This window comes from Synchiropus splendidus, chromosome 12, assembly GCF_027744825.2.
Source record: "Synchiropus splendidus isolate RoL2022-P1 chromosome 12, RoL_Sspl_1.0, whole genome shotgun sequence".
In the NCBI taxonomy this organism is placed as follows: domain Eukaryota; kingdom Metazoa; phylum Chordata; class Actinopteri; order Syngnathiformes; family Callionymidae; genus Synchiropus; species Synchiropus splendidus.
Window position 1 is genome coordinate 9,939,825 of NC_071345.1, and position 24,104 is coordinate 9,963,928.

The 24,104-nt window shown below is 41.2% G+C and overlaps 1 protein-coding gene across 1 annotated transcript; it reads left to right on the forward strand.

Moving 5' to 3' along the window:
• Positions 1 to 394: 394 nt before the first annotated feature.
• ppp2r5a (protein phosphatase 2, regulatory subunit B', alpha isoform) lies at positions 395 to 23,437 on the forward strand. The gene is made up of 13 exons (XM_053880769.1): positions 395 to 1,278; positions 8,601 to 8,797; positions 13,909 to 14,010; positions 14,090 to 14,182; positions 18,488 to 18,618; positions 19,411 to 19,470; positions 19,572 to 19,680; positions 20,575 to 20,628; positions 20,712 to 20,762; positions 21,080 to 21,199; positions 21,310 to 21,437; positions 21,593 to 21,694; positions 21,772 to 23,437. Exons 1-13 carry the CDS (start codon positions 1,131 to 1,133, stop codon positions 21,995 to 21,997), a joined length of 1,521 nt encoding a protein of 506 aa, XP_053736744.1. The 5' UTR covers positions 395 to 1,130; the 3' UTR covers positions 21,998 to 23,437.
• Positions 23,438 to 24,104: the final 667 nt, after the last annotated feature.

The window sequence follows — 24,104 nt, forward strand, 5'->3', positions numbered from 1 at the left end:
TGGCTTTTTAGTTGAGACATTCGACTACTTTATGTTTATTCATATATAAGCGTTATTTTTATTTGCGTTCAACTAACTGTTGGGATGATGTCAAAATACACTTATGTCTGGAAATAAGAGGGAAAGATTTTAACCTATATTATACATATTACAACCACGGAATGTAAAAAATGTAAGTACAATTTTCTGCTCATCAAAACATCCCTCCAACTATGCAGCAGACCTGTGTGTATATAAACATTGCCAGCTTCGACGTCACGCATTTGTTTTTACATGTCACATGGTCAGCCTCGTCGTTTTTGGAAACTGATTGGCTGAAAAAGTTTTCAGTGCCTTTATCTTCGAGCTGTGATTGGCAGTTCAGTACGCCAGTCAGTGACGCACAGCTGTCAGGCTCTGCGCTACGGCGGTACAGCCGAGCGAGGCAGACAACGACGGGACGCCAGTGCCGGGGCGAACCGCCGTGTTCTTCGGAGTCGGAGCTACATCTATTATCGTTTTTGGATAAGACGACGTTCCTTAAAGTTAGAGGAGTGTAGCAGTTGCAGCGTCGAGGGCGAGGCTCGGACTGGAAACCGTAGAGGAAGCGTTTCACTCTGTACTGAAGTCGAATTGAACTCAGCTCGACTGGAAATGCACGACTGTCGAACCGACGAGAGCAAACTGGATGTTTTCGACCGCAGCTGCAAGGGAAGTTTTTGTTTTTGAGCGACGGTGTAAATGGTGTAGCGATACATATATGTCAGCTCGTTTTGCAAGCTAGCTAGTAGCTGCGTTAGCAGTTGGGTCCGACCTCCAACTTTGTTTTGATGATGCCTGGATCATGTTCAGCAACAGGTAGCCTTTTCTGAACCTCTCAAATACGCGCCAAACAAGCGTACAGTCGAAGCAGGCTACTGTTTGGATGACGGCTCGGGTTTGTGTTGTCGATTTCTCCTAACGATGTCGTCTGAGGAATCAGTCTTTCCCACAAACCCACCGATCATGTTGGATTATGATGAGGAATAGCAGCGGTGGACGAGTGAAGGAACCGAGTCTTTAATTCTCATGTGAAGATTGGGAAGGAAAATCTGTCATAAATAGAGCTCATTGGATTCGAGTCTGAAGTCTCCACGGGTTCATGCATCAAAATGTCGGCCATTTACGAATCCGAGAAAGTGGACGGGTTTACGAGGAAGTCCGTGAGGAAGGCCCAGAAGCAGAGGAAGCCGCAGGGTTCGTCCCAGTTTCGCACCCAGAGCGCACCAGTGGAGCTCTCCCCACTGCCGCAGCTCAAAGGTAAGAGGATGACCACGACCGAAATAGTCTGACCTTCGTGACCACCTACCTGTTGAAGCACATTTAGAAACACGACATCTCCTCTCCTCAAACGAGAGTTAATGTAAAGTATATACGCTTGAACCTCTTCATAGTAACAGTCATGCTTCTGAATCTCAAACAAACCCAGTCTGCTGTGAGCAGTACCTGCCTGTGATTCCCGTAGTACACGCTGTCTACTTTTATATTTACATCGAGGGAATACCAGTAACCTCACTATGTTGTGCTTCACTCCTCTCTGATTTTCGTACCTTGTTAATATGTAAATAATATCACTTTTTTTTTCAATCTATCATGGGATTCTGCTGTCATTTCTGACTAGATCTTTACATATGTGGCTCAATATTTCCCGATTGATGAGACAAATATATGTCTTTCCCCTATATTTCCCCTATATTTGTCATTGTATCTGACTTTTAAACTTTTCGTTGCTGGGGTTCTGAGCAACAATGTAATGAAACATCCTAGATGATGTGTGAGGATGTTGGCGGTTGCCTTGTCTTTTCTGGAAATGTCATGTTTCCTTCTCGCACCCTGTTTTTTTAATTTGATTTTACGGAAGTAACGTGTAGCTTTCACCGTCCAGTAGACCTTATCAATACCAGCGTTAACCTTTCCAACCCCTTTCGGGCTCTTGTAGTTCAAGTACTCCATTGATGAGTGACTACTGCAGACCAGTAGCACCCTGCAGGAGTCCCACTTATTGATCACGCAACACAACGTGTCATGTGATGAGCCCAGCGGTCTGCTTAGAAAGAATTGGGCTGGACGATTACTCACTCTCAATTACTAATAGTGGGAAAAAAAAAAGTTTCGTTGATTATACAAGTACTTGCTGTCTACTTGGATACACCTCTCCTCCTTGACCACCAGTGGTCACCGTGTTCTGAATCTGACTGATGCGAAGACTAGCCACTCTAAAATATAGGCACCAACTCTGTGAACCGGTACTGTAGGGGTGGAACTCGTGAGCAATATCGGTGAAGATTTGAGCAACTTGAGGAAGGAGAGCTGGTTCATGTAAATAAGACTCATTTTTATTCAAAACTATGTCATTCTGGAAGTGAGGACTCACAGTTTTCTGAGGATAATAGGTCCGACATTTCTGAGTTGGAAGTGGAACGTTGTCTTCTATGTTAAGTTTGGAAACCAGGGGTATTTTAGTCGATGTCAGGACTCTTCTAAGGTGAACTTTCAGCTGACAACGCCGATGGTTGCCACTTGCTCCTAGTTCTTGCTTCACAATTTCTTACGATGCTCTACTGCATTTCTAAGGAGAGCAGGCTTCCATGCTGCCTGACGCCATCCGGCATCTCTTCTCTTTCTCTGATACTGAAGCTGAAGACCTTGTTCACCTGTGCCTAATGAATGTGATCTTATGCCAGTAGTGTTTCTGAGGCACCACGTTATGGTGGTGAAACCCTGAAGTCGGCCAAGTTGGTGGCTCTTTAAAGAGTGCAAAAGTAACGTTTGCGACTGCCTCAGCTTTACATACAGCAAGAGTGGGGAAAAATGTACCCTGCATTAGTGAAGTATGTAGACAAAAACTTGGCGGTGAAAGTAGTCCAAGTGTTGCTTTATGGATTTCTAGTTAGGCTTACAAATCTTGATGAAAAATCCAAAGATTAATTTTTCCGTCTATTCTGTTGTCTTTCCTTAAATGGCCGCTGACCTTTTTTCATTACGACCAGCTGAATTGACTCTCATCCACCCTGGTTTTCTCTTTCGCAAAGTCTAAAGTCATTGAAAGGTCAGCAAGGATTCATCAGAATAATGTCAGTTTGTGGCAAAATATGGGCGACCAGCATTGTGAAACCTGTCTAGTCAGGTGGTGCTGTTAGTGTTGTACATGAGGGGCGGGGTCGTGACAATTGTTGGCACATGACTTGATAAGGGAATTCGAACATATTGTCTGAAGGAGAAGGTCAAATGTTCTTAATAAATTCAATCAATTTTGAGTTAAGAACACTGTTTTGTCAGCCATTCTTTAATTTAATTTGAGGAAATTTGATTATACACATTTCAACTGTATCTCAGTCCGTTGGAAGTTGCTAATAGTTTATAAAATTAGATTAAGGATCTTCCAAGCTTTGCTTACTGCATTCTCATTTCAATCTGAAATCAGTTTACCATCAAGATTTTTTTAGTGAACTACAGTTGATGAAAACTAACACCAGCTTGCACACAGATAAGATGAGTATGAATGAGCACCTTAAGACCGGAAATATGTGCATGTCATACAGTGTGCGGTTGTAGTTCATTAACTCTTGGCAGTACTTTGGAGCTTTATGAAGCACTTTACTGCGTGGCGCCATGGCCATAAATGCCATCCAAGTTTAGAAATGTACATGAAGAGTTGACATCTTTTTATTTCTTCATCGTAGTTTTATGAGTGTTATGAGACTGATGTCTTTTGTTCAGACATCCCCAAGCTAGAGCAGAAATTGTTTCTCATCATGTCTCCTTCACTTCAGGTGTGGCTGTATAAACTACACAGGAATGTGCAGGTGAAACGCTAAATGCTGCGATAATTGAAGTCTGTGCTTAATTTTACCAAGATTCATCATTCCTGTGTGACATATTACTAAGTAGGTGGATGAGTATTTGTTTAATGTTTCTCTAGGTCCTAACTTAACAAGATAAAAACAGATATAATTTGATGTCCTTTAAATGAATTGAAGTAGTGATGAACTCTAAATAAGATGTAGTTCTTGAATATTGTCAGAGATCAGTGACCGACAGAATGTTGCGGTGGAGATGTTATATGATTTAACATTGTTTATTTCAACTTTATGTTGTTTCCTGTATGTTGATTTAACTAAGTAAATAACTTTATAGTATCAAGCTGCTGTGTTGAGAAATGTTAAGACGTGTTCCAGGCAGGTTTGTTCTTGTCAAAACGAGTGACTCTCTAAGTCAACTGACAAGACAATCCCTGATCAGTAGCAGATGAGGAATATAGACTCAACATCACAGTTGTGAAGATGTAGAGAAAAAAATAAGATGCATCACGCATACACTTATGCTCACCTTTGATTGGTGGGGACTGTAGAACACTATAGAAACAACAAGGTAAACCACAGTGCTGGATTTCTCTGCGACATTTGGAAGACAGTGGACTCTTATGAAGACTTCAGCAGACACATCACTTGACTGCTTTAACAGATGAATGGAGGTCTTTCATCACATGAAACTAACACCTGCTGGCTGCTCGTGGAGTTATTTCTTCCTGAACAACAGGATTAAGACCTCAACAATGACAGAGTTGCATTCAAGTACTAGCGATGGCCAGCAGCTATCCAGGGGTTGTTCATCAAACAAGTGATTTGTACATTTCTTGGATTTTTTTAAAATGGTAAACAGTGAATGAAGAAGTGGAAATATTATTGAAGTAGTAGTCGATCAAAAGTTTTATTGTATCTTTTACCGTGTTTGTACTGGACGGGCTCAAATTTAACCTAGTTCAGATTGAGCTGGAAAATACCCCTTCAACTTATTTTGGCTTGAAGTTATTCATGTTGTATGACGTCTCTCTAGCATGCCGGTGATGCATCTTGGACTATGGACTTGTGTTTGCTCTGTATAGAATACTTTAACAGAATCAAATTGAAACTTGTGTTTCTCAAAACCTTTACACATGGAATAATTACATTGATTTATGACCAATAGTTATGTTAAACTTTCAGGACCTTCAGACCACACATTTCGATACGCTGAGAGCCACATATTCAACTTCGACTCACATTGGAGTTGTGCAAGTCATTCTCAGCATTCCTCTGTCAGACATGCATTCTGGGTAATTACTGACGGTCCATAGGTGCGAATGTCGTTTTTCCAGACTTGTTGTCGCCTCTCTACCACACCTGAGACCAATGTCCACTGGGATTGGCTTTTGTCCTCTCTAGAATGCTTGAGAGGTAATAGCTGGTAATGGATGATCATTTTTTTCTGTTCAGAGTAGCTTCATATATTTAGGTTCGAAGCACAGAATCTTTGCTCCCATTATGGGTGATAAGTGTCAGAGTTAGTGGCCAAGTTAACTTGATCACGTGGTCTGGTTTCACTGTAGACCCTGGACCAGACTTCATACTTGGAGTAGTTTGACATTACAGGGGAATCACCTATAGTACTGTCTAAATATCACCCCACTTTTCAGCTGTTGGTTTGCTTTTACTTTTGCTACTTGCCCTTTTGACATTCCTTTTTTTTTAAAGACCAGTTATCAATTGGCCAGATGGATTGGTGATGGAATCTACATTTATTTTTTTGTATTTCAATGCCTCTGAGGTAATTCTAAACAGAGTTCTTGATGGTATCAGTTATGTTGGGTTGTTGTAATAAACAAATGTACATTTTGGCCTGCTGGAAGATATGTTGTTCCTCCGCAAAGAGCAAGTTTAGGGTCACAGAAGACCTACTAAAGATGCTTCCTCCCTCCTGCTGTGGAGAGGTTGCAGCACTGATCGCTCCTGTTGTGTGATAGACATTGAAAAGATGAGTCACTTGGAGACCAGCATTGTTGCCATGGCAGCCAGAAGCCTTGAGAGTGAGTCGGGGAAATGGTTTACTTTCCAAATTAAGACTGCCTCTATTTAGATATTTCTGTCTCTGGAGTACAATTTTCTGCTCAGCCTTGATTTCCTTTCAAATTTGCGGAGGAGTCAAAGTCTTCATCATTTTTTAGTCGGAGAAGTGACTAAACTTTTTAAATTTATGAGTGTAGAGTGCTTTGAAGACAGACTGGATCCAATATCTTCCTTAGAAGTTGACTGGATAACATGTTTTATATGATAAGATAGTAGAGTAGGTGGCCAGAGATACTGGAGGTGAGATGTTTCAAGTCCTTTTCTTGCACATCATGTCAGTCTATGCACAGTTGCACATCAGTCTGTTTATGTAAAGCTCTCCCCCAGCTCATCTATTGATGGACCAGTGCACACTGGTGTGTGTTTCCATCCCGTCTGCCAACAGATGGCCGATCAATAGCTTCTCGGTAGTTTTGATGTCTCTCACCGAAATGTTTCCAAAGAGGTTCGTCGGTTTCATTGACTCAAGTTCATTAAAAAAAAGGGTATTCCTCATTTTTAAATCGTCTTTTCTATTGTGAGTCTTCTGGCTGAAGATGTGTGTCACGTGGACTTTTGACCTTCTGCAACTTAGAATGTCAAGACCATGTTTCAGGTTGTTGTATTTGGCTCAGATGGCAGTTGTCTTCTTGTGATGTCATTGTTTTGGAAATGCTTTTGAATGACATTTGCAGTTTAATGTTTAGTTGAATGCTGCATAGTAGTTTCCATTGTGTATTTGGAGTGTATTCTTGGAATGTGCTCTCAAAACAAACGTGCCCTGAACGCAAAAATGCTCTTCCTGTGTGACCCTGCCCAACCAGTTCTGCTGCAGAAGACGGACGTTGGCATTTAGACACAATGTCTTTGCTCATTTCGTCTGCTCTTTCATTTCACATTACATACATCTTTTGCCCTTCCAAATGACTGCGGGTCAAAGTCTTCCTCAGAGGTCACCTGTCCTGCATACTGAGTTTGTGTTCATCTCTTTCTGCTCGGCTTTGTTTCTGGGAAGTGTTTTGGAGTGCAAACACCAGTGGTCACACGCCTTGCTGAGGCTTTGCTGGGTAGTTGTTTGTTGTTTGTTGTACATTTGAATGTGTACGTCAAAACGCACCTTGTTTCTACAGTCATGATGGTTCTTCAATGTCTACAATACAAACGTTGAGCCAGACATGACTTCAGTCATACTTGTTGCCCCATTCAGGTCCATGGCCGACTTCAAATATCATTTATCCAAAAGCCGTCAATGCTACTGAGGATATTGACATTATGACTAAATATCACTTTAAAATGTACCTCTGTAATCTTTTTATTCTGTGAACAAAAAAAATGCTCAGCAAGTATAGATTTCTGTTGGATGGATGTTCCTCTCCGCTGCAGAATATTGGATCAGTCTAGCTCTGGATGCTAAAATGGAAAATGTTGTGTAACTTCAGACTGTAATTATCTCCTGCATTCTCTTTGTATTTGCCAAGTTTCAACAAGCATATTCATCTTTCTCTGTGTGCCACCTTCAAAACAAGTCTCTTTATCAGCAGCAGTGGCTGCGTTTTGGTTTTTGTCTGACGTTGCAGTATGCATAAACATAACAACTCTAACTTATATTATTCTGGCGGTTTTGGGAAAATAAAGCCGCCGTTTATTATAGCATTTTATAATGTATATGTATGTGTGTATTTATGATGTATTATTAGTTCATTATTTAGCTCTTATGCAGTCTATATTGATCCTTCCTAACTTAAATCATTTTAATATGCATGAAATGTATATCATAAATGTATGTGGTCCCTGGTCACACTGCTGGAATATTCTCCCTTTAATAACAAAAACTAACTAATATGCCGAGCATTTTGCAAGTTCACTTGATTATCTCTCTATGATCCGTGTATGCTCAGTTATGAACCCACATTGCTGTTTTAAATGTCATCACTTAGTTAACAAGTTGCCTACTTTGTTTCCACTTCAGCAGTTGTGTTACCAAGGCTCATTTGCACCAGCAGTGTGTCAGCTGAACCTCCGGAACATTTGTAATCTCTGTCCTAACTTCGCTGACTCTTGGCAGAACTTCGGTCTTTTCCAACAGTGACCACTGCAGTCACATTAGACCAGACATTTGTAGGAACATGTCAACCTGCGGTCCAGCTCTGTGTCAGCAGCTGCTCTAGAATGGCACCGATATTTGTGTAACCCCTCTAACCAGGAGGTGTCTGATTTTCTGAGGATCGTAAATCAGAGTGTCAGTGTTGCTGCGTCTGTCTGCGCCACTTGTCTGTGTTCAGCAGGTACAGAACGTCAGTGTACAGTGTCAGAGCTATTTTGGAGCGCTGCCAGAGGCTGTTGATGGAGTCACTGCGGTCAAGTCTGACAGCTCTAATAACCCAGAATGCACTCACCATCTAATCCATGAAAGGCTTTATAATCAAAGCGGAAAGTGACTGGGTCGACTCTGTGTGTGCCAGAACATGAATGTTTGTTCGTAATTTATATATATATATATATATATATATATATATATATATATATATATATATATATATATATATATATATATATATATATATATCTCAAATATTTCTTCAGGCAACTAGGTTACTGGACTGTATAGTCATTACAGGAACATTCAGGAATTTACATGGATGTTTTCCCACCCGCAGCATTAGATTCTTCCCTTTGCTGTTTACTAACACCTTGTTGTGTTTCTGTGTGTGATTCCAGATGCCTCATCTACTGAGCAGCAGGAACTCTTCACGCAGAAACTCCAGCAGTGCTGCATGCTGTTTGATTTCCTGGACTCCGTCACAGACCTGAAGAGCAAGGAGATCAAGAGAGCCACTCTGAACGAGCTGGTGGAATACGTGTCCACCAACCGTGGTGTCCTGGTAGAACCTGCGTACCCTGAGATCACCAATATGGTGAGGGAGCTTTCTCTTTCCAACTCTAGTCATGACGTGTGTCATCTTCAGGGGGAGGTGCTATGGCCACAATTCTATCAGTCTATCAGTGTAACTTGGAGGTCATCTTGTTTTCACTTTCACTTTTTGAGATGGTGTAAAAAAAAAAAAAAAAAAAAGCAACATTAGTCAACTGACCTGCCAGGAAGAACACAAACAAGGCTGTGTGGATGGTCCCAATCAGCAAAACTCATAGGTCATCTGCACTTCTTTACACTTTAAACACTGTATACTCGACCCCCTGAACGTCCCCTGACTGCAGGCCTTTTTAAAGTTCACAGAAATAGTAGAGTGTTTCATACGAGTGCTGTCATTGCGTGTACACAGCTGGGATTTCTTCTCCTCTGCTGGATAAAAACTATGATGCTAAAGCATTGGGTAGAACCTTGTCCCCTCAATTATTATTAGTACTTAGTATTATGTTTATACTTGTTTGAATGGATTTTTAAATGTATGCTATTTATGCGTACTCACATTTAAACTGAGGTGCAAGTGTACGTGACCTTACACTATGCTGCTCTTCACCACTATGGTAACATTAATATCCAAATAAAGAAATAATCCCGGAGGACAGTTGCTTCTTGATGATGTCACAGTGTCTATGGTTTAATACTAGTCAATAGTATACAGAAAATAAAGACACAGTAGACATTCCTGGTCTTAGCCCGACAGGTTGACACCAAAAGCTGATCAATAGGGTGTTAGAGTCCAGTTCTCCTGCCAACTTGAGGGAATAGGAATCAGAAGAAATGAGTTACAGCAGCGCTGGGTTCAGCATGTAGACGGCCGTTTCACCAACCAAGTCTGTGTTTAAGTGAGTGTAATGATGAAGGTTAGTAGACTTGAAAGTGGACGGTTCTTTCAATATTTCTGTGGGATTCTGTCCGGGTCACTTGTAAGGTCCACTGCTCCATGAAACTTTCCTAACAAACCTTTTCTTTGTTGTTGTTAGTTTGTGGATACATGTTGACCTTGACTATTCAATGTCTGCATGATCTTTGTTTAATGTCTTGGATTGTTATTTGTGCTGATAAAAACAAATATTGGTCGATGAAAATGCACCTCAGCAAAGTTCAAAGAGGCAGCTTGGCTTTTGGTTTTGAAGTATTATAGACCAAGTGTGCAACACAACAATCAAAGTTTACTAACAAGCAGCATACACGACACATCAAGCTAAACCAATTCAACAGTCAAAGCACTAGACACAAGCATAAAAATGAGAAACCTCAATTTGAAGGAAAAGAGGTGCAATTCTTCAGTGCTTGAGTGAATATAACCAATGAAAGAAGGTGTTGTTTGTTGTTGTTGTGATGCTTGATTTCTTGTCGTTTCAAGTTGCAGTTTCAAGTTTCCTGTTGCAGTAAGTGATTATTTGAAGCATTCAGCTGTCATTCTGCATTTGTGTTTTGTAGAAGCAATTAGGTCTACACAGTGCTACAGCATCTTAAATTACAAACGCAGGCAACCCGGACTTTGACCGTAAAAGAAAAAATGAATCATTCTTGACTATAACCCATAATATTTACCACTTCCTTGATTTAGTATGTATCTCGGCACTGGGTTGTGCAGCGTAGTTGTGTCAGAGGTTTCATTAGAGCTGTTAAAACACAGGAAGTGTTCTTAATTAAGTTTCTCTTTCCTTGACTTCTCTCTTGTGCTCTGCTTCTGGCTGCACAAGTTTTGTTGCCTACCGAGCACATAGTATGCATATATAGAAGTAAACCACCCTTAGGAAGTATATATATATATATATATATATATCTCGGCACTGAGATCGGAAATGATCTGAGAAGAAAGGTGTGCGGTGTTCACTCAACTTAATCCAGTCTTATTTAAAACCCTGTGACATGCAATGACTTGAAACATGCCGACCCTTGGACTCAAGAGCAGTATGGGCCACCGCCAAGTGCTTGCACGTCTACAGCGCCCAACGATCCAGTTTCCTTGCTAGAATCAGTCAAGACCGTGCTTCATATAGAACCACTTTGCTGAGATTCAACCTGTGTGTGGTTTCTAACCACCTTGTGAAAATCAATTTTCTCACCCACATATCCCCTTTAACGGCAAGTAATCCTTGTGCAAATCGCATTTGTGTTGATGGACCATCTGAGGTCTTCTCAGTTGCTGTGGAGAAATGACACAATCGGTAGCAAAACTTCAGCACCACAGGTGCGAGTGTGGAATCCAAGCGTAAATAAGCTTGAGGAAGGTGCTGTAATGAAGATTTTTCTTCCTCTGCTCGAGCATGCCTCATGCACGAATTACTCGACGGAAAACATCTCTGTTTCCTCAACAGATCCACAAATAGTCGGGATGTCCATGTGTGCAGGAAGCTCTGCTAATTAAAGGTCGTTGTGTAGGAATTAACACTTCGGTTTCCACGGAAATGAAGACAATCATCTGTCAGCAGCCAGTCCGACCCCCAACAAATGTTCGGCAGCCAACACGCTGTAGATTTGGGTTGATTACTCCCACGGTACCACAGTGATTCATGTGCAACATTTAGAACAACAGAGTGAATCAGTCCCTGCTGGAGATGATTACAGTGAACACCTCTACTGCTGAGTCAGAGCTTTGGCTGCTCAAGGCCGGGAGACAATAATCTATACCAGTGTTTAATACTTGTAGAGCAGACCCGGACAAGTACGGCCCGTAGGCCGACCTTTAACTGTCCTTGTGTCCGTCAGAGACCAGCTGGAAACCAGCCACTCATAATGTTTTCTGCTGTTTTTATTCCTCGTCTCACATGTTTTCATTGAGTTTCTTGATAACTGAATAGATATCACTTTTTAAACGCTCAGTTCTACAATGTCTAATATAGTTTGGATCCCAGTATGAGCATTCATATTTTTATATCACCTCAAATTAGAGGATTCTTCTATTTACCGCAGTAGTCCTCTGAGAATTTTTCTTCTTTATTCAAGCACTATTGGGGCTGAAATCTCTCGAACCAAATTGATGTTGAATCGGATCGGACTGCAGTGAGTTGAATCTCTAGTTCTATAGTTTCAAATGTTTCATCTGACAATAGTTTTTTTTTTTTTGTTGTTTTTTTGTTTTACCCTTCATACTGATGCTTTTTTGTGTGAGTAAAAATATTGAAAAGCTCTTAGTATAGGAGAACATATCTGCCTTTTGTAATACATTTTTGAATCGAGGTAAGACTTTATAGACACCCGATATTTTTGGTCCAGTCCCGTGGCATCAGCCAAATTTTTTGTTTGTTTTTAGTCATCAACACAAATATCATTTTACGTATCCAGCTTGCATTATACTGTCTATCTTATACTTTTTCTCTTCCTTCCCTTCCTCTGTATGTTATTTCCCTCTGTCCATGAACATTTTCTTTTAATCATATGCAGATTATTCCCTGCATGCATTATTCTTATTCTTCTCTAAATCCATTTTATAATATTTGTAATAGTTTAAAATAGAGCTCAGATTACACAACTTTTTATGTGAACAGATGGGTTTTTTCCATTTTTTAAATTGAGGGTTTCATCTGTTTTCTTTTTGTCAATTACACTTGATATAGGTATTAAATTATGTAATTATGCAAAAAAAAGAAAAGTCCAGAAAAAAACTCTAAAGGATCTAAAATTAGTGCTTGCTCTGCTGGTTTTCCACCACAATCTGGACCTGTTGCTTTTAGTACACAAAAGCAGAAGTCTTTTTTTGTACTTTCTCAGGCCTATAAGTGTCACACAGAGCCACAAATTGACTTTCACAGAAAAAAACCTTCCTCTTTCTTGCAACTTTCAATGAGGACGATTCATACACAGGTTTTCTCTCTGCCCACGTTGTTTACTCTTCTTTGGTGTGGTTTTTCTTCAGCGTGTGGAAGTGTCAGAGGGACCGAATTAAGTGCCCCAATAGCGGACTGCTTATTTGTGTGAAAACACTATGGTGTCAGGATAATGGAAGACCACTGTGTAAGTGCTGGAGCAAATTGATGTCGAGCTAAAACAGAGAAAATAAAGCCTCCCCATAAGGGCTGAGAGCGATCAGCCCATTACCTCGACGGCTGCTGCATTCGAGAAACAAAAGCAAAGCGAAAAAGGTGAGACCTTCGAGATGCTGTCGGAAAAGGGCTGAAGCTTTTTTCCTCTGGTGCCTTTGAGTCAAATCATGTGATGGTTGACGGTGCACAGAGGTTGATTTCTTCGTAGACAATGAACAGCTAATCCAATTGAAAGGAAATTGAAAACCTTCCTCTGGTCATTTGGCACACGATTAACTCACCAAGCTGACTTAAAGATAGCAGGTGGGCCGTAAGTCTTTCAAGATGAGCAGCCGTGTCTGTGGGGGAATGTGAGTCATCGTCAGCGTGAACGTCGCCTTCAGAAGTGTTCATACATCATGCATTAAATGTGAGTCATCACATGTGAAGTATGTAGTGTAAAGTCCATCGCTGCAACATGAATAGTTTCCGCAGCATCTCTATGTAGTGCTACACTTCACAGCTGGGTTGTGCATTCATGCTTTCATGCGGATGACGGGCGATTAGATGGGCTCCTCGGGACGACTGTAATCGAGGGCGACAACCGTCCAATCATATAATGCAGCTCCTTCCTGCAGCGTGTGTCACTCACCTATTAATGCTGAAAATAGCTGCAGTCGCGTCGACTCTGACCTGCCTGCCACCATTGTGCCTGACAGAGCAGGTTGTGTTCATCATGCTGCTTTTCTATTTATATCTGAACTCACTGAAGTGAAGACCAGGGGAATCTACTTCAGGGTTCAATTTCCTAACTTGGTGTTCATCTGGTAAACATCCATGATGAAGGAGACTAAATGAAATTCCACCAATTTATAACAACTCCAGAATAGAAGCACAAAAAATGCTGTGAAAAAGTTGGTTGTCACTGGAGACACTTCCGCCTAGATGTTCAACTTTGTCTACAGATTCAACTTCAATTTGATTTTTATGGTGTCAAGGATTAAAATGCGATTTATTAGCACTAAAACCTCTAATTGAGTCCCACCTTCAACAAAAATCTGAAGCGTTTTGTCATAGTGAAATCTTTATTTCAACTTCCATCTAATTGAATGACTTCACTTTTGTTTTTTAGATCAGCACCAACATATTCCGGACTCTGTCCCCGAGCGACAACCCAGATTTCGACCCTGAGGAGGACGAACCCACGCTCGAGGCTTCGTGGCCCCACATGCAGGTACTGATTCGATTTCTCCTGTGAGACCTTGCAATAGTGACCACTGAAGCGGGTTCTCATCTCATCTCTTCTCTTTTAGCTTGTGTACGAGTTCCTTCTGCGCTTTTTGGAGAATCCAGACTTCCAGCCAAGCATCGCTAAGCACTACATCAACCAGAAGTTCGTTCTCCAGGTTAGTGACTTGAAGGAAATGGCTTTTGAATATAAGCTGAAACCACATACGTGTTGTGACACCAGTTTCCTGCATTGCAGCTGGAGTTTGCGACAAAGTACATGAAAAAGTTTTCTGTTGTGAAAGAAATGAGGATCGTACCAGTCTAACAACACTGTTATGACATGGAAATAAACAACAGCACATCAGCTTTGGGCTTCACAGTTATAACCAAAGTGATCAGGATTTTGTATTGATATTATACACATTTATTTTATATTTATTGCAAGGGAATTTTAAAAATATTTTTATAGTTTAACTTTAAAAAAATGTATGAACAGTTTTCAATACAATATGAAACCTCGTGTAAGAATAAATTCTAATTAATAATAACTAAATAAAACTATCCAGAATTTTAGGATTTTTCAAGATCTAACAGAATAAATATGCTAATTGCAGAACACAGGAATGGTTCCAGGTTTTATGTTGAATGTGAAGTTGTTGCACACTGTTCAGTCATACAGATCTGACATGGATCTTTTGGTTGAAATGTACTTGCTGATTCCAAGTTGGGTCACAAAAATGCAAGCATTATTTCATAATCTGGAGCCCTGCAAATACAAATATGGCAGGTGATGTGTCACAAACGGGGCTTCATTGTTGAGTGGATTAAAAAAAGTTGTGATTTTTGTTGTCTGTAACCAATGACAGGAAATAAATGAGGAGTCTAATTTGTTACCAGTCTCTGCTTAAATATACATCCACTTTCCTATCCATTGAATTCCCTTCCACCTGCATCTTTACATTTTACATAGAATCATCAAGTTTAAGTTTAGTCTGCTCAAGTGATGAACTGGAATGAAGTGCACAGAACATTTATGTACGTCTGTTGATGTTTTATTTAAGTTTAAGACAGTAATATACACAATGATGTATACCTATTTAATATGTAAACATGGGAGCTGTGTTCAGCTGTTCATGATGTTATCAGGGTCTCTAGTGGATGAGGGAGGTTGTCCTCTCATCTCAAGGTCTTGTAAAGCAACTTTGTTGAAGCTGGTTTTGGTTTCATTTATTGTGTTATGAGACAGTAATTTTTTTGGTCTGTCTCTTCATGCTTGAGAAACATTTGAGCTTTTTGGACTTGTTCTCCTCCTCCTTTGTGAAGTGTCAGACGTGACTCAGTCTGCAGTTAGTGCTGGAAGGCCTGAGATCTTTGGTGAAGCCGCAGAGCGATGCAGCAGCTAATGAGGACCAACGGTTCTGGAATGTTGGCTGGGCCACATCCGAGCGGCGGCCGACTTTTCCATGATGCGAGCACGTCTCGGAGGAGCTTTAAATAGGGCCTGTTGTTTACTCCTCAGCAGCAGACGCGAGGGATGTGGTGGGAGCGGAGAGGGAGGCTGGCCGCCAATTACTGCAGAGAAAGTGGTCCTGTGATTTGCTTGTCAAAATACTGGTTTGCGTTGAAAAGGCCTCGGTGCATGTTTGCAGGAGGAGAAGAGATTTCAGACGAATTTCAAGACATCAAGTAAATCTGAACTCTTTAATGGCTGGGCTATTTTCATTCACTTTTTCCGGACGATTCGCAGGTCTGCTCTGCGTCAGCTGCTCTGACCCATGACATGGCAACCGACCATATGCGGGGTTGACCATGTGCTCACACATGTTTGGATCTGGTTGTGCTGGGGAGGCAGCTGTTCTTCCCCAGCAGCTGGTTTGAATTGACATCGCACCTCCACCACGCCGAGGCGCTTCATTTTACTAAACATATTTGAGTTGCGATGACAATCTGAAGCTTGGGCTTTAAACTCCTCTGTGGTTTTCACAGGCTGCACACCATATGACACCCTCATTTAGGACTGTGAACCGGCCATCATAAAGCCTGATCCTTAAATTTTCCAGCCACATCTTTATTTTGGCCCGTCATACAAGCAGATGTTTTTACTCATCTCGCTTAATCATCTTCAGCTACTTGGTGGCCACAAACTCTTAAAGTTATATTACTCCTCATTCTGGCAAACATCTACTGAATGTCACCATCTCGGTGCACAATAATATCGCAAACACGTGCTACTTCCTGAACAAGTAACGTCTGAAAACGTCCATAAAACAACCTCTTGCGTCTCTAGGTGAACGTGTTCTTCAGTTCCTGCTCGAAATAGTGACTTATTTGGCAAGCCTGACGCAGACTAACACTCTTCCAGACTGCAGGGCTACTGTCAAGTCATTAGTTTAATTGCCTCCTTAATCCCTTTAATCTTGTTTAGTCTTACCTGTTAATCTGTTGTCATATGAACAAACTTTTCACCATTAAATGTGCTGCTCTTTGAACGTAAGCAGCTTCTTTTTTTATAAAAGAGATTCTACTAAATAACGTGCTCATGTGACGTTAACTTGCTGCACTTTGCAACAATAAACTCAAGTTCTCGTCACAACAGCTTCTGCCACTCAAAGTAGTCGCTTTTAGGCTATGAAACATGAGGCTTGTTATTATCTGTCTTACTCACTCTTTAAGTGACGCTACGATTTATCAGCAGGAAGTCTCACATTTAAATGCCACCTAGTGGTCCTTTCAAGAAGCCGATGCTTTTCTGATCTGATTCATTCACTATATTCACCAAGTCTGAGTGGTAACGTTAAATACATTTCTACACTGCATAAAGCACAACAGTTCTGACCCTCCGATCTGTCATTTTGAATTCCTTTAACTTTAGAGCCAACCCCTCTAGACTGACCTACTTTTTTAAATGTAACTTAAGAGATGGTGGAAAGTCGTTTTGGTCCCAGCAGATCCACAAAGACTGCGATCAGCGAAACAAGTGACGCGTTAGGTATGAACATTCCTTTGTACTACAGCTTTAAACAGTGTTTGAGGGTGAATTATTTTCACTGAATGTCTGAGATGCTCTTCTCTGTTGACTGCTGTGAATTCTTTGTTGTTGAATTAGTGGCTCTCAAATCAAAGTCCCATGAATGCCGCCCCCAACTGGAGAGAGTGAATACTGCGAAAAGGTGTGACATGGCACGGCAGTGCCGTGGAAACTGACTCAGTCATCCCACTGAGACTCGTGATAGAGCTGCTTCTTCGCTGTTGAGATCCAGCAATTCGCGTCCATTACCGTAGAAACTAAATATAAAAATGTAGCGGACCATGAGGTTGAGTCCCATTTGAGTACAATAACAGCAGAGAAGACCACGGGGTGGAAATCTCAGGGTCGAAGGTTCAAATCCCTCCGTAGGGCTCAACTACGCTCAGCTGCGCTGATGAGTAGCCTGCTGCACCGAGGCGTGCGAACCTGAATTATGGCAAGGCGAAGCTGAGTCATGTGTAAATGTGTCACAGCGGTGTTGACACTGATGTTCTTCTGCACACAAGGTTGTTTAAGTGTAGTAGTAGTGGAGTCACGGCTCGGCGCTTCATGTTTTCTCCATAGTATAGCATTAAATCAACAGTTGTCCTTGAGACGCAGAGAAAAAACCCGATCGTTTCATCGAAAACAAACCCAACAGTGTCACCAGCCTTCACTGACTGCTGGTGAGCCTCGCTCTCCACATCTTTCCTCCACTTTCTACTGGTCAGGAATGTAAACCCGTCATTCATTCTCTGGTTATCTGTGTGTGTAGGTTTAAAAATAGCCTGTCCGCTCTGTCACCAAGGTGCTGATGCTACGCTAACATGGAGACGACTCTTGCACCTCTGAACCCAAAAGAATTTTCGCGCGAACGCGGCAGGATTGTACCGACACATCATATAACCGTTACATGTCCAGATGTATTTTTGCTGTTCTGTGTTCAGACATTTGTTTGTTATGTAAGACTCCAGTAGGCGGTGAGCTTTGACTTGGTTATTTATGGGGCATTTTATATATTTAGCCTCAGATATGAGAATGTATTTCACCAACTCATTTTTCTTCCTCTACATGTGGACGATCGTGCGTTTTAGGATCTATCTTTGTGCTTCAAAGGATATTTTTAAGGCACTCTGCACACATAAATGTTGTTTTGCCTTCATTAATAATCATAAAAATAATCATAGTCCAAGGTTAAAATATCAATTTCATGACATGTCCCTAAAATGGTTAATATATTTATTTTCTTTTTCACCATACTATGCTTTGCCCTGAGGTTTTTTTTCTGCCAGAGCAGCTGCTGAGAAATGTTAATGGATTCACATATGCAGCCTTTAAAGAGCAGCAACCGTTTGCAGGGCTACGCTTCTGCATCCAAAAGTGTTGAATATTAGCTGACACCTGTGTCCCAGATGAGGAAACTTGAGTTTCGAACGAACCTGGAGTGAGATTTCAGCCATGTTTGACCTTTCAGCTCCTGGAGCTGTTTGACAGTGAGGATCCGAGGGAGAGGGACTTCCTGAAGACGATCCTGCACAGGATTTATGGAAAGTTCCTGGGACTCAGGGCTTTTATCCGGAAGCAGATCAACAACATTTTCTTGCGGTGAGTAAACGTTGCGGTCCTGTATTGAAGTATTTCACAATGAAGACTAGGCCTCTTCAGCTGTTGGGATCAATTACATTTCGATTTAAAATGTCTTCTTTAGCAGCTCAGTTTTGTCAAGACTTTTGTGAGTCAGTGACTGAGTCTGACTTTTTCTGCTGAAGTGAGAAGAGAACGACAGTCATGTGACATGTTTATTTTAATATTCATGTCCAACCTCATTTCTGTCGCTGTGTCGCTGAGCTCACATTTCTTTTAGGAATGAGTCATCTTGTTGAATATACAAATTCTGTCATGAGATGAAACAAGTCCATTTAATAATGTGGCGAGCTGCGACAGATTCCAAATCAGCTCGGTCTGAAGTTTGCTCAGTGGAATGTGTTTTTTTTTCCTTTCATGGAACATTTTATCATCTACAGAACTAGTTATTTTTTACCCAGCTCTTTTTTTTCTTAATATTTTGTTTAAGTTCAGCCACCAGCGTCACCAGAAGGGGCTTGCAGCAGAGCGCTGGGCCTCTCTGGCCTGTTGCTGTGAGACAGAGGGATGTAGATGATTGAAAGCAGGAACACTTGATGTCTTTACCAACAGTTAAGGTGGCAAACGGGGTGCACTCACCTTGACCATCTGCCACTCGAGATAAAAATAGTGCCAGGCCCTGTCCAAACATGCCGAAGGTGTGAGGCGCGACAACTGGTTACTTTGTGAAGCGGCCTTGATGCGAAACATCCCTGCAATCGTACTGCCACCTCACACTGTGCTCCTATTCAGCCTTTGAAATGTGCTCTTCAGGTTCACCTACGAGACCGAGCACTTCAATGGAGTCGCCGAACTTCTGGAAATACTTGGGAGGTGAGCGAGAGAGCCGCGACGTTCGTGACACTCTGACTTCTGTGAGCAGGCAAAACTCTTGAAGGTGACGCTCGACTTCTTTCACGTGGTCTCGTCCGCAGCATCATCAACGGCTTCGCTCTGCCTCTGAAAGCCGAGCACAAACAGTTCCTGATGAGGGTTCTCATCCCACTACACACGGCCAAGGGACTGGCACTCTTCCATGCCCAGGTGGGGGCAGGCGTTTCAATTTTCTCCCAGTGAATTTCAACATGTTAAAATATGCTATATTTGTATGCCGTTTGTCAGTGCATCCTTTCTATTTCTATATCTATTTCTATTTCTATTTCTATTTCTCTAAATCTTTTAAAAATAGTGACTTTTTAATATATATGTACATATATATATAATTTTGTTTTAATTAAATTTTAATTATTTATGGTTTTTATTGTAATTTTAATTTCCTAGTGAAAAAAAATCTATGTGCAAGCCTACCGTAAACCTCAGAGTTTATTTGAATATACTGTTTTAAGTAAAATTTTCTGATGAATTTGAATTCACTTTTTGTAAATATCCAGATGTTTGGGTTTTGTTTTTTTTTGTCAAGCTATCGACACGTCCTAATTTTTACGTTCATAAAAAATATTTTCTAAGATTAAGTTAGTTGTTTTGCAGTTGTTATTTTAATACTTTCAAAACACATAACGAAGATTTAATCTTGCAATTTCTGTTTTTTCAACAGCATAGTCTTTGTCTTCATTCATAAAATTAATAAAAATATTGAAATATTCCTACTAAAACTTAAGTTTCCCTCAAGTATGAACCAAACCTGACACAGGACATGGGCAAAATGTGGCCTGGCTTAAACGGTATTTATGAAACTGATACTGTAGAAATATTTGTCCTGTCTGAGTATTTCTTCTCACTTAAAATATGTTGAATAATACCCTCTAGCAATAATATATACTCTACCACCTCCCAGCGGCGCTGGATTGAAACTGCACTTATGCACTGAAGCGTTTTCTGTAGATGATGGTTACTGACAACTTAATGTACAAGATCCCTCAAACTCATGCGTGTTCTCACCACAACCAGTTGTTAATCGATGGTCTCTGTGTCCCACAGCTGGCTTATTGTGTGGTCCAGTTTCTGGAAAAGGATCCGACACTTACTGAACCGGTACTTACAACCACAATGTTTGAGAAACAAAATTAAGGCATTGTGTGCTGAAATGGACTCAGAAAATGTGTTTATGTTTGTAGGTAATCCGTGGTCTGCTCAAGTTTTGGCCCAAAACCTGCAGTCAAAAAGAGGTATTGCATCTACAGACGTTTACACTGCCCTGACTGAACGTGATGACCAACTGTTTTGTGGATGTGAAGTTTCCTGTTCAAATGAGCCAAAAGTTATGATGCACTTCGGCGGATTATATTGTTTCTGTACTTTGCTGTAGTCATTTAAGTAGTACTTTGTACAATTATATTCTTCATAAACTAATATGGGGGCAAACTAAGTCTTCATTCACTTGACAATGTTTTAACATGACTATGTCTCCTAAATTTTGTGGCCCCCAAAAATCCGCCCAAAAAATGACTCGTGCACTGATGTTCTGATCCCTGGATCCTCGCAGGTGATGTTCCTGGGTGAAATTGAAGAGATTCTGGATGTCATCGAGCCGACCCAGTTCAAGAAGGTCCAGGAGCCCTTGTTCAAGCGGATCTCAAAGTGTGTGTCCAACCCGCACTTCCAGGTGAGCGCTCACATGGAGACTCATTCCAATGTGTTCCCATGCAAGAACTTTTTTGACTGATGCATTTGAGTGAGTTCTGACCTGACTAAAGGAAGCTCATGTGCGCGTAGGTGGCGGAGCGAGCGCTCTACTTCTGGAACAACGAGTACATTCTCAGCCTCATCGAGGAAAACCTCGACAAGATTCTACCCATCGTCTTCAGTAGCCTGTACAGGATCTCCAAAGAGCACTGGAACCCGTACGTATCTCCTTACCATAGTTTGCAATTGCCCTGCACCACCACTGGGGGAGCCAGAAAGTGACTAAGCTTATTTATCCAATAAGTAACTGTTATGGTGTTGAGTGCTGATGTCTCCACGCTGATTAGAGTGACACGACCCTGTGACCCCGCAGGACGATTGTGGCGCTGGTCTACAATGTGCTGAAGACCTTGATGGAGATGAACAGCGCCCTCTTTGACCAACTCACCTCGTCCTACAAAGCTGACAAGCAAAGGTCGGCATCACGTCACTTTATTGACCTGGTTTTACTTAAAGACCCTTCTCTCCAACAACATGTTCTCATCGATCCAGGGAGAAGAAAAAGGAGCAAGAGAGGGAGGAGCTGTGGAGGAAGCTGGAGGAGCTGCAGCTCAACAACACCACCCTGGTGGTCAACAACCGCCACGCCATGCTCCAGCACAACAACAACAACAACAGTAATAATAATAATAATAATCAGGATAGTGACGGCTCCGCTGATGGATCTGTGGCCGACGATGCCGCGGCAGCAGCTGATGCTGACACAAGTGCCAAATGACACTGGTTGTTCCCCGTTAGCAAAACAAATCCCACCTCAGCAGTATGTTAAGATTGAAACTCATAAAAAAAATGATTCTCTGGATGTTACACTTGACTGGTATTATGACACGCAGGAAGGAGAGGAATGTTTAAACGATGACTTGAATCCAATGTTTCCAATCGTGCTGCACTTCGCTGTCGTTTGTTTTGACTCTCATCGCTGCCCTCGCTCTGGTGGACGCCTGATGTTGTTCCGGAGGATTCGGCTCAAACAGGACCAGAGTTTCGGAGACTTTCCAGGGGAGGCTGCAGACCTAAGGGCTTATCAGGAGCAGCTAAGGAATAGCCTGCGGCCAAAACTCAAACCGTTTGATAATCTCTGAAGCCGATGGAGTAGATTGTGTAGATCACTTAGTTTTAATGTTCCCTTTGTGTTGCAGGTGTCGGTTCTCGTATTTATCACCTCTGTTAGCGACCCCTGCGTGGATAGTATGGACGAGGAGTTTCCAGAGTTAAATGATATTTATTCTGTCGACGCTACTCTTAGCATTGTTAGCGTAGCATTCTAACCACCGGATGTTAAGTGTGGAATTAGTGCCAAATTGTGTGTGTAATTCTTCACTTATGACTCGAAAAGATTTCCGCTAAGCTGCTAACTGTAGCGTTCTCCAGTCTGTTTTGCCGACAGGAAATATAGTGCGTGTATTTTTCCATTGCCGTTTCTCTAAAGTAGGCCGAAGAAAGCAACAGTATTTTTTCAGCGCATAGCAAAAGAAAATATTTTCTTAAACATTTTTTTTTTCAGATGGAATTCCGAGGGTTTGACTGTATATTTTGTCAGGTGAATATATTCGTGCAGCGTGGACGCTACTTAAAGGGAAACGCCACTCACACTGGGTCGTTCTGGAGGGACGACGTCCTGGACGTTTTAGATATGGAAGTGAAAGTGGCGGAAGGATCTGTGGTCACGACAAGAGGAGCTTCAGATGTCCCGTCTTCTGGTCCACTGTCGTCCGTCAAGTTTGTAATCGTCTCTCTCGATGCCTTTTTCTTGTTCCAACAGCATTCCAATCTCTGTGCGTGGGTTTTTGTAATCGCAGATCCTACTTGGACCATCAAATAAAATTTGCTCTATCTTTCTACTGAGTCACCACAAGTGTTTTCATTGCCCTCTCTCTCTCACTGATATGCCAGGGGTTCTTAACCTTTTTGATCTCGGGGCCCACCTTTTCCAGAAAAAAATGGGTCCGGGACCCATTCAAGATGTAGAACTGTGGTTACTGATTTCTGATGTCAGAATTACCGATTTAATGTGTGTTCGATAACCATCCATGTAAACAAACCGAAACCTTGTGAAATGGCATGAAACCATGTGATCAGTGCAAAGATATTTGTCATTGAAAAGTCCAACCAGCAGCAGAACCGGGTTCAGGTTCATGTTCGTCAAATTTACTAAAGGAAAAAAAGAAGAAAATAATACTCTTGATGCAAACTGTTAAGAAAATTGAAAACTGTACATCATGGGAACAATTCTGAATAAAATAAATATAATGTGCAAATATCATAAAACATTTTCATTTTCATGAATTAACTCTAAAGAGGATAAGTATTGCGTAAATGAAAGTATCGCCATAAAATAAAATTAATTTTAAAAACTGCTCCAACAGTTTTTACTGTTGGGTCCGCCATTACTTTCTTTATCATTTTTTTCTTTTCAAGAACATACTTGCATACATACTTGGTAAGTATCACAAATGTGCAGCTGTCAAGTCAATTCAGTTCAGTAACACACAACACGCCATCATATGTGGCAAGTGGATTGAAACTACTTTCACCTCTAGGGGGCGAAATTTTACAGAACTAACAAAATATTTCTAAGTCGTTTTATCTCGTTACTCGTACTCGTATGTATCACAAATATTACTAAAATTGAGTCACATAACTGGTAATTGAACATCCCCAGAAATGGGGGAAAAAGTTATCGTGTTTACTTTCATTTTAAAAAGTCAATTACATTGCCAGTTTTCTACGTTTGTCAAGATTTGTTAAAATCCCATACAATTATGTTGCAGATTTATTTTGGAAATAAATTATATTATATTATTTTTTAATGATATTTCTGCCAA

What these genes read in the sequence shown, in the direction of transcription:
- ppp2r5a (XM_053880769.1), top strand. Translation starts at nt 1,131, where the DNA reads ATGTCGGCCATTTACGAATCCGAGAAAGTGGACGGGTTTACGAGGAAG. An exon ending in ATCAACAACATTTTCTTGCG is followed by an intron (nt 18,619 to 19,410) that starts GTGAGTAAACGT and finishes TGTGCTCTTCAG; the next exon opens with GTTCACCTACGAGACCGAGC. An exon ending in ATCCGACACTTACTGAACCG is followed by an intron (nt 20,629 to 20,711) that starts GTACTTACAACC and finishes TTATGTTTGTAG; the next exon opens with GTAATCCGTGGTCTGCTCAA.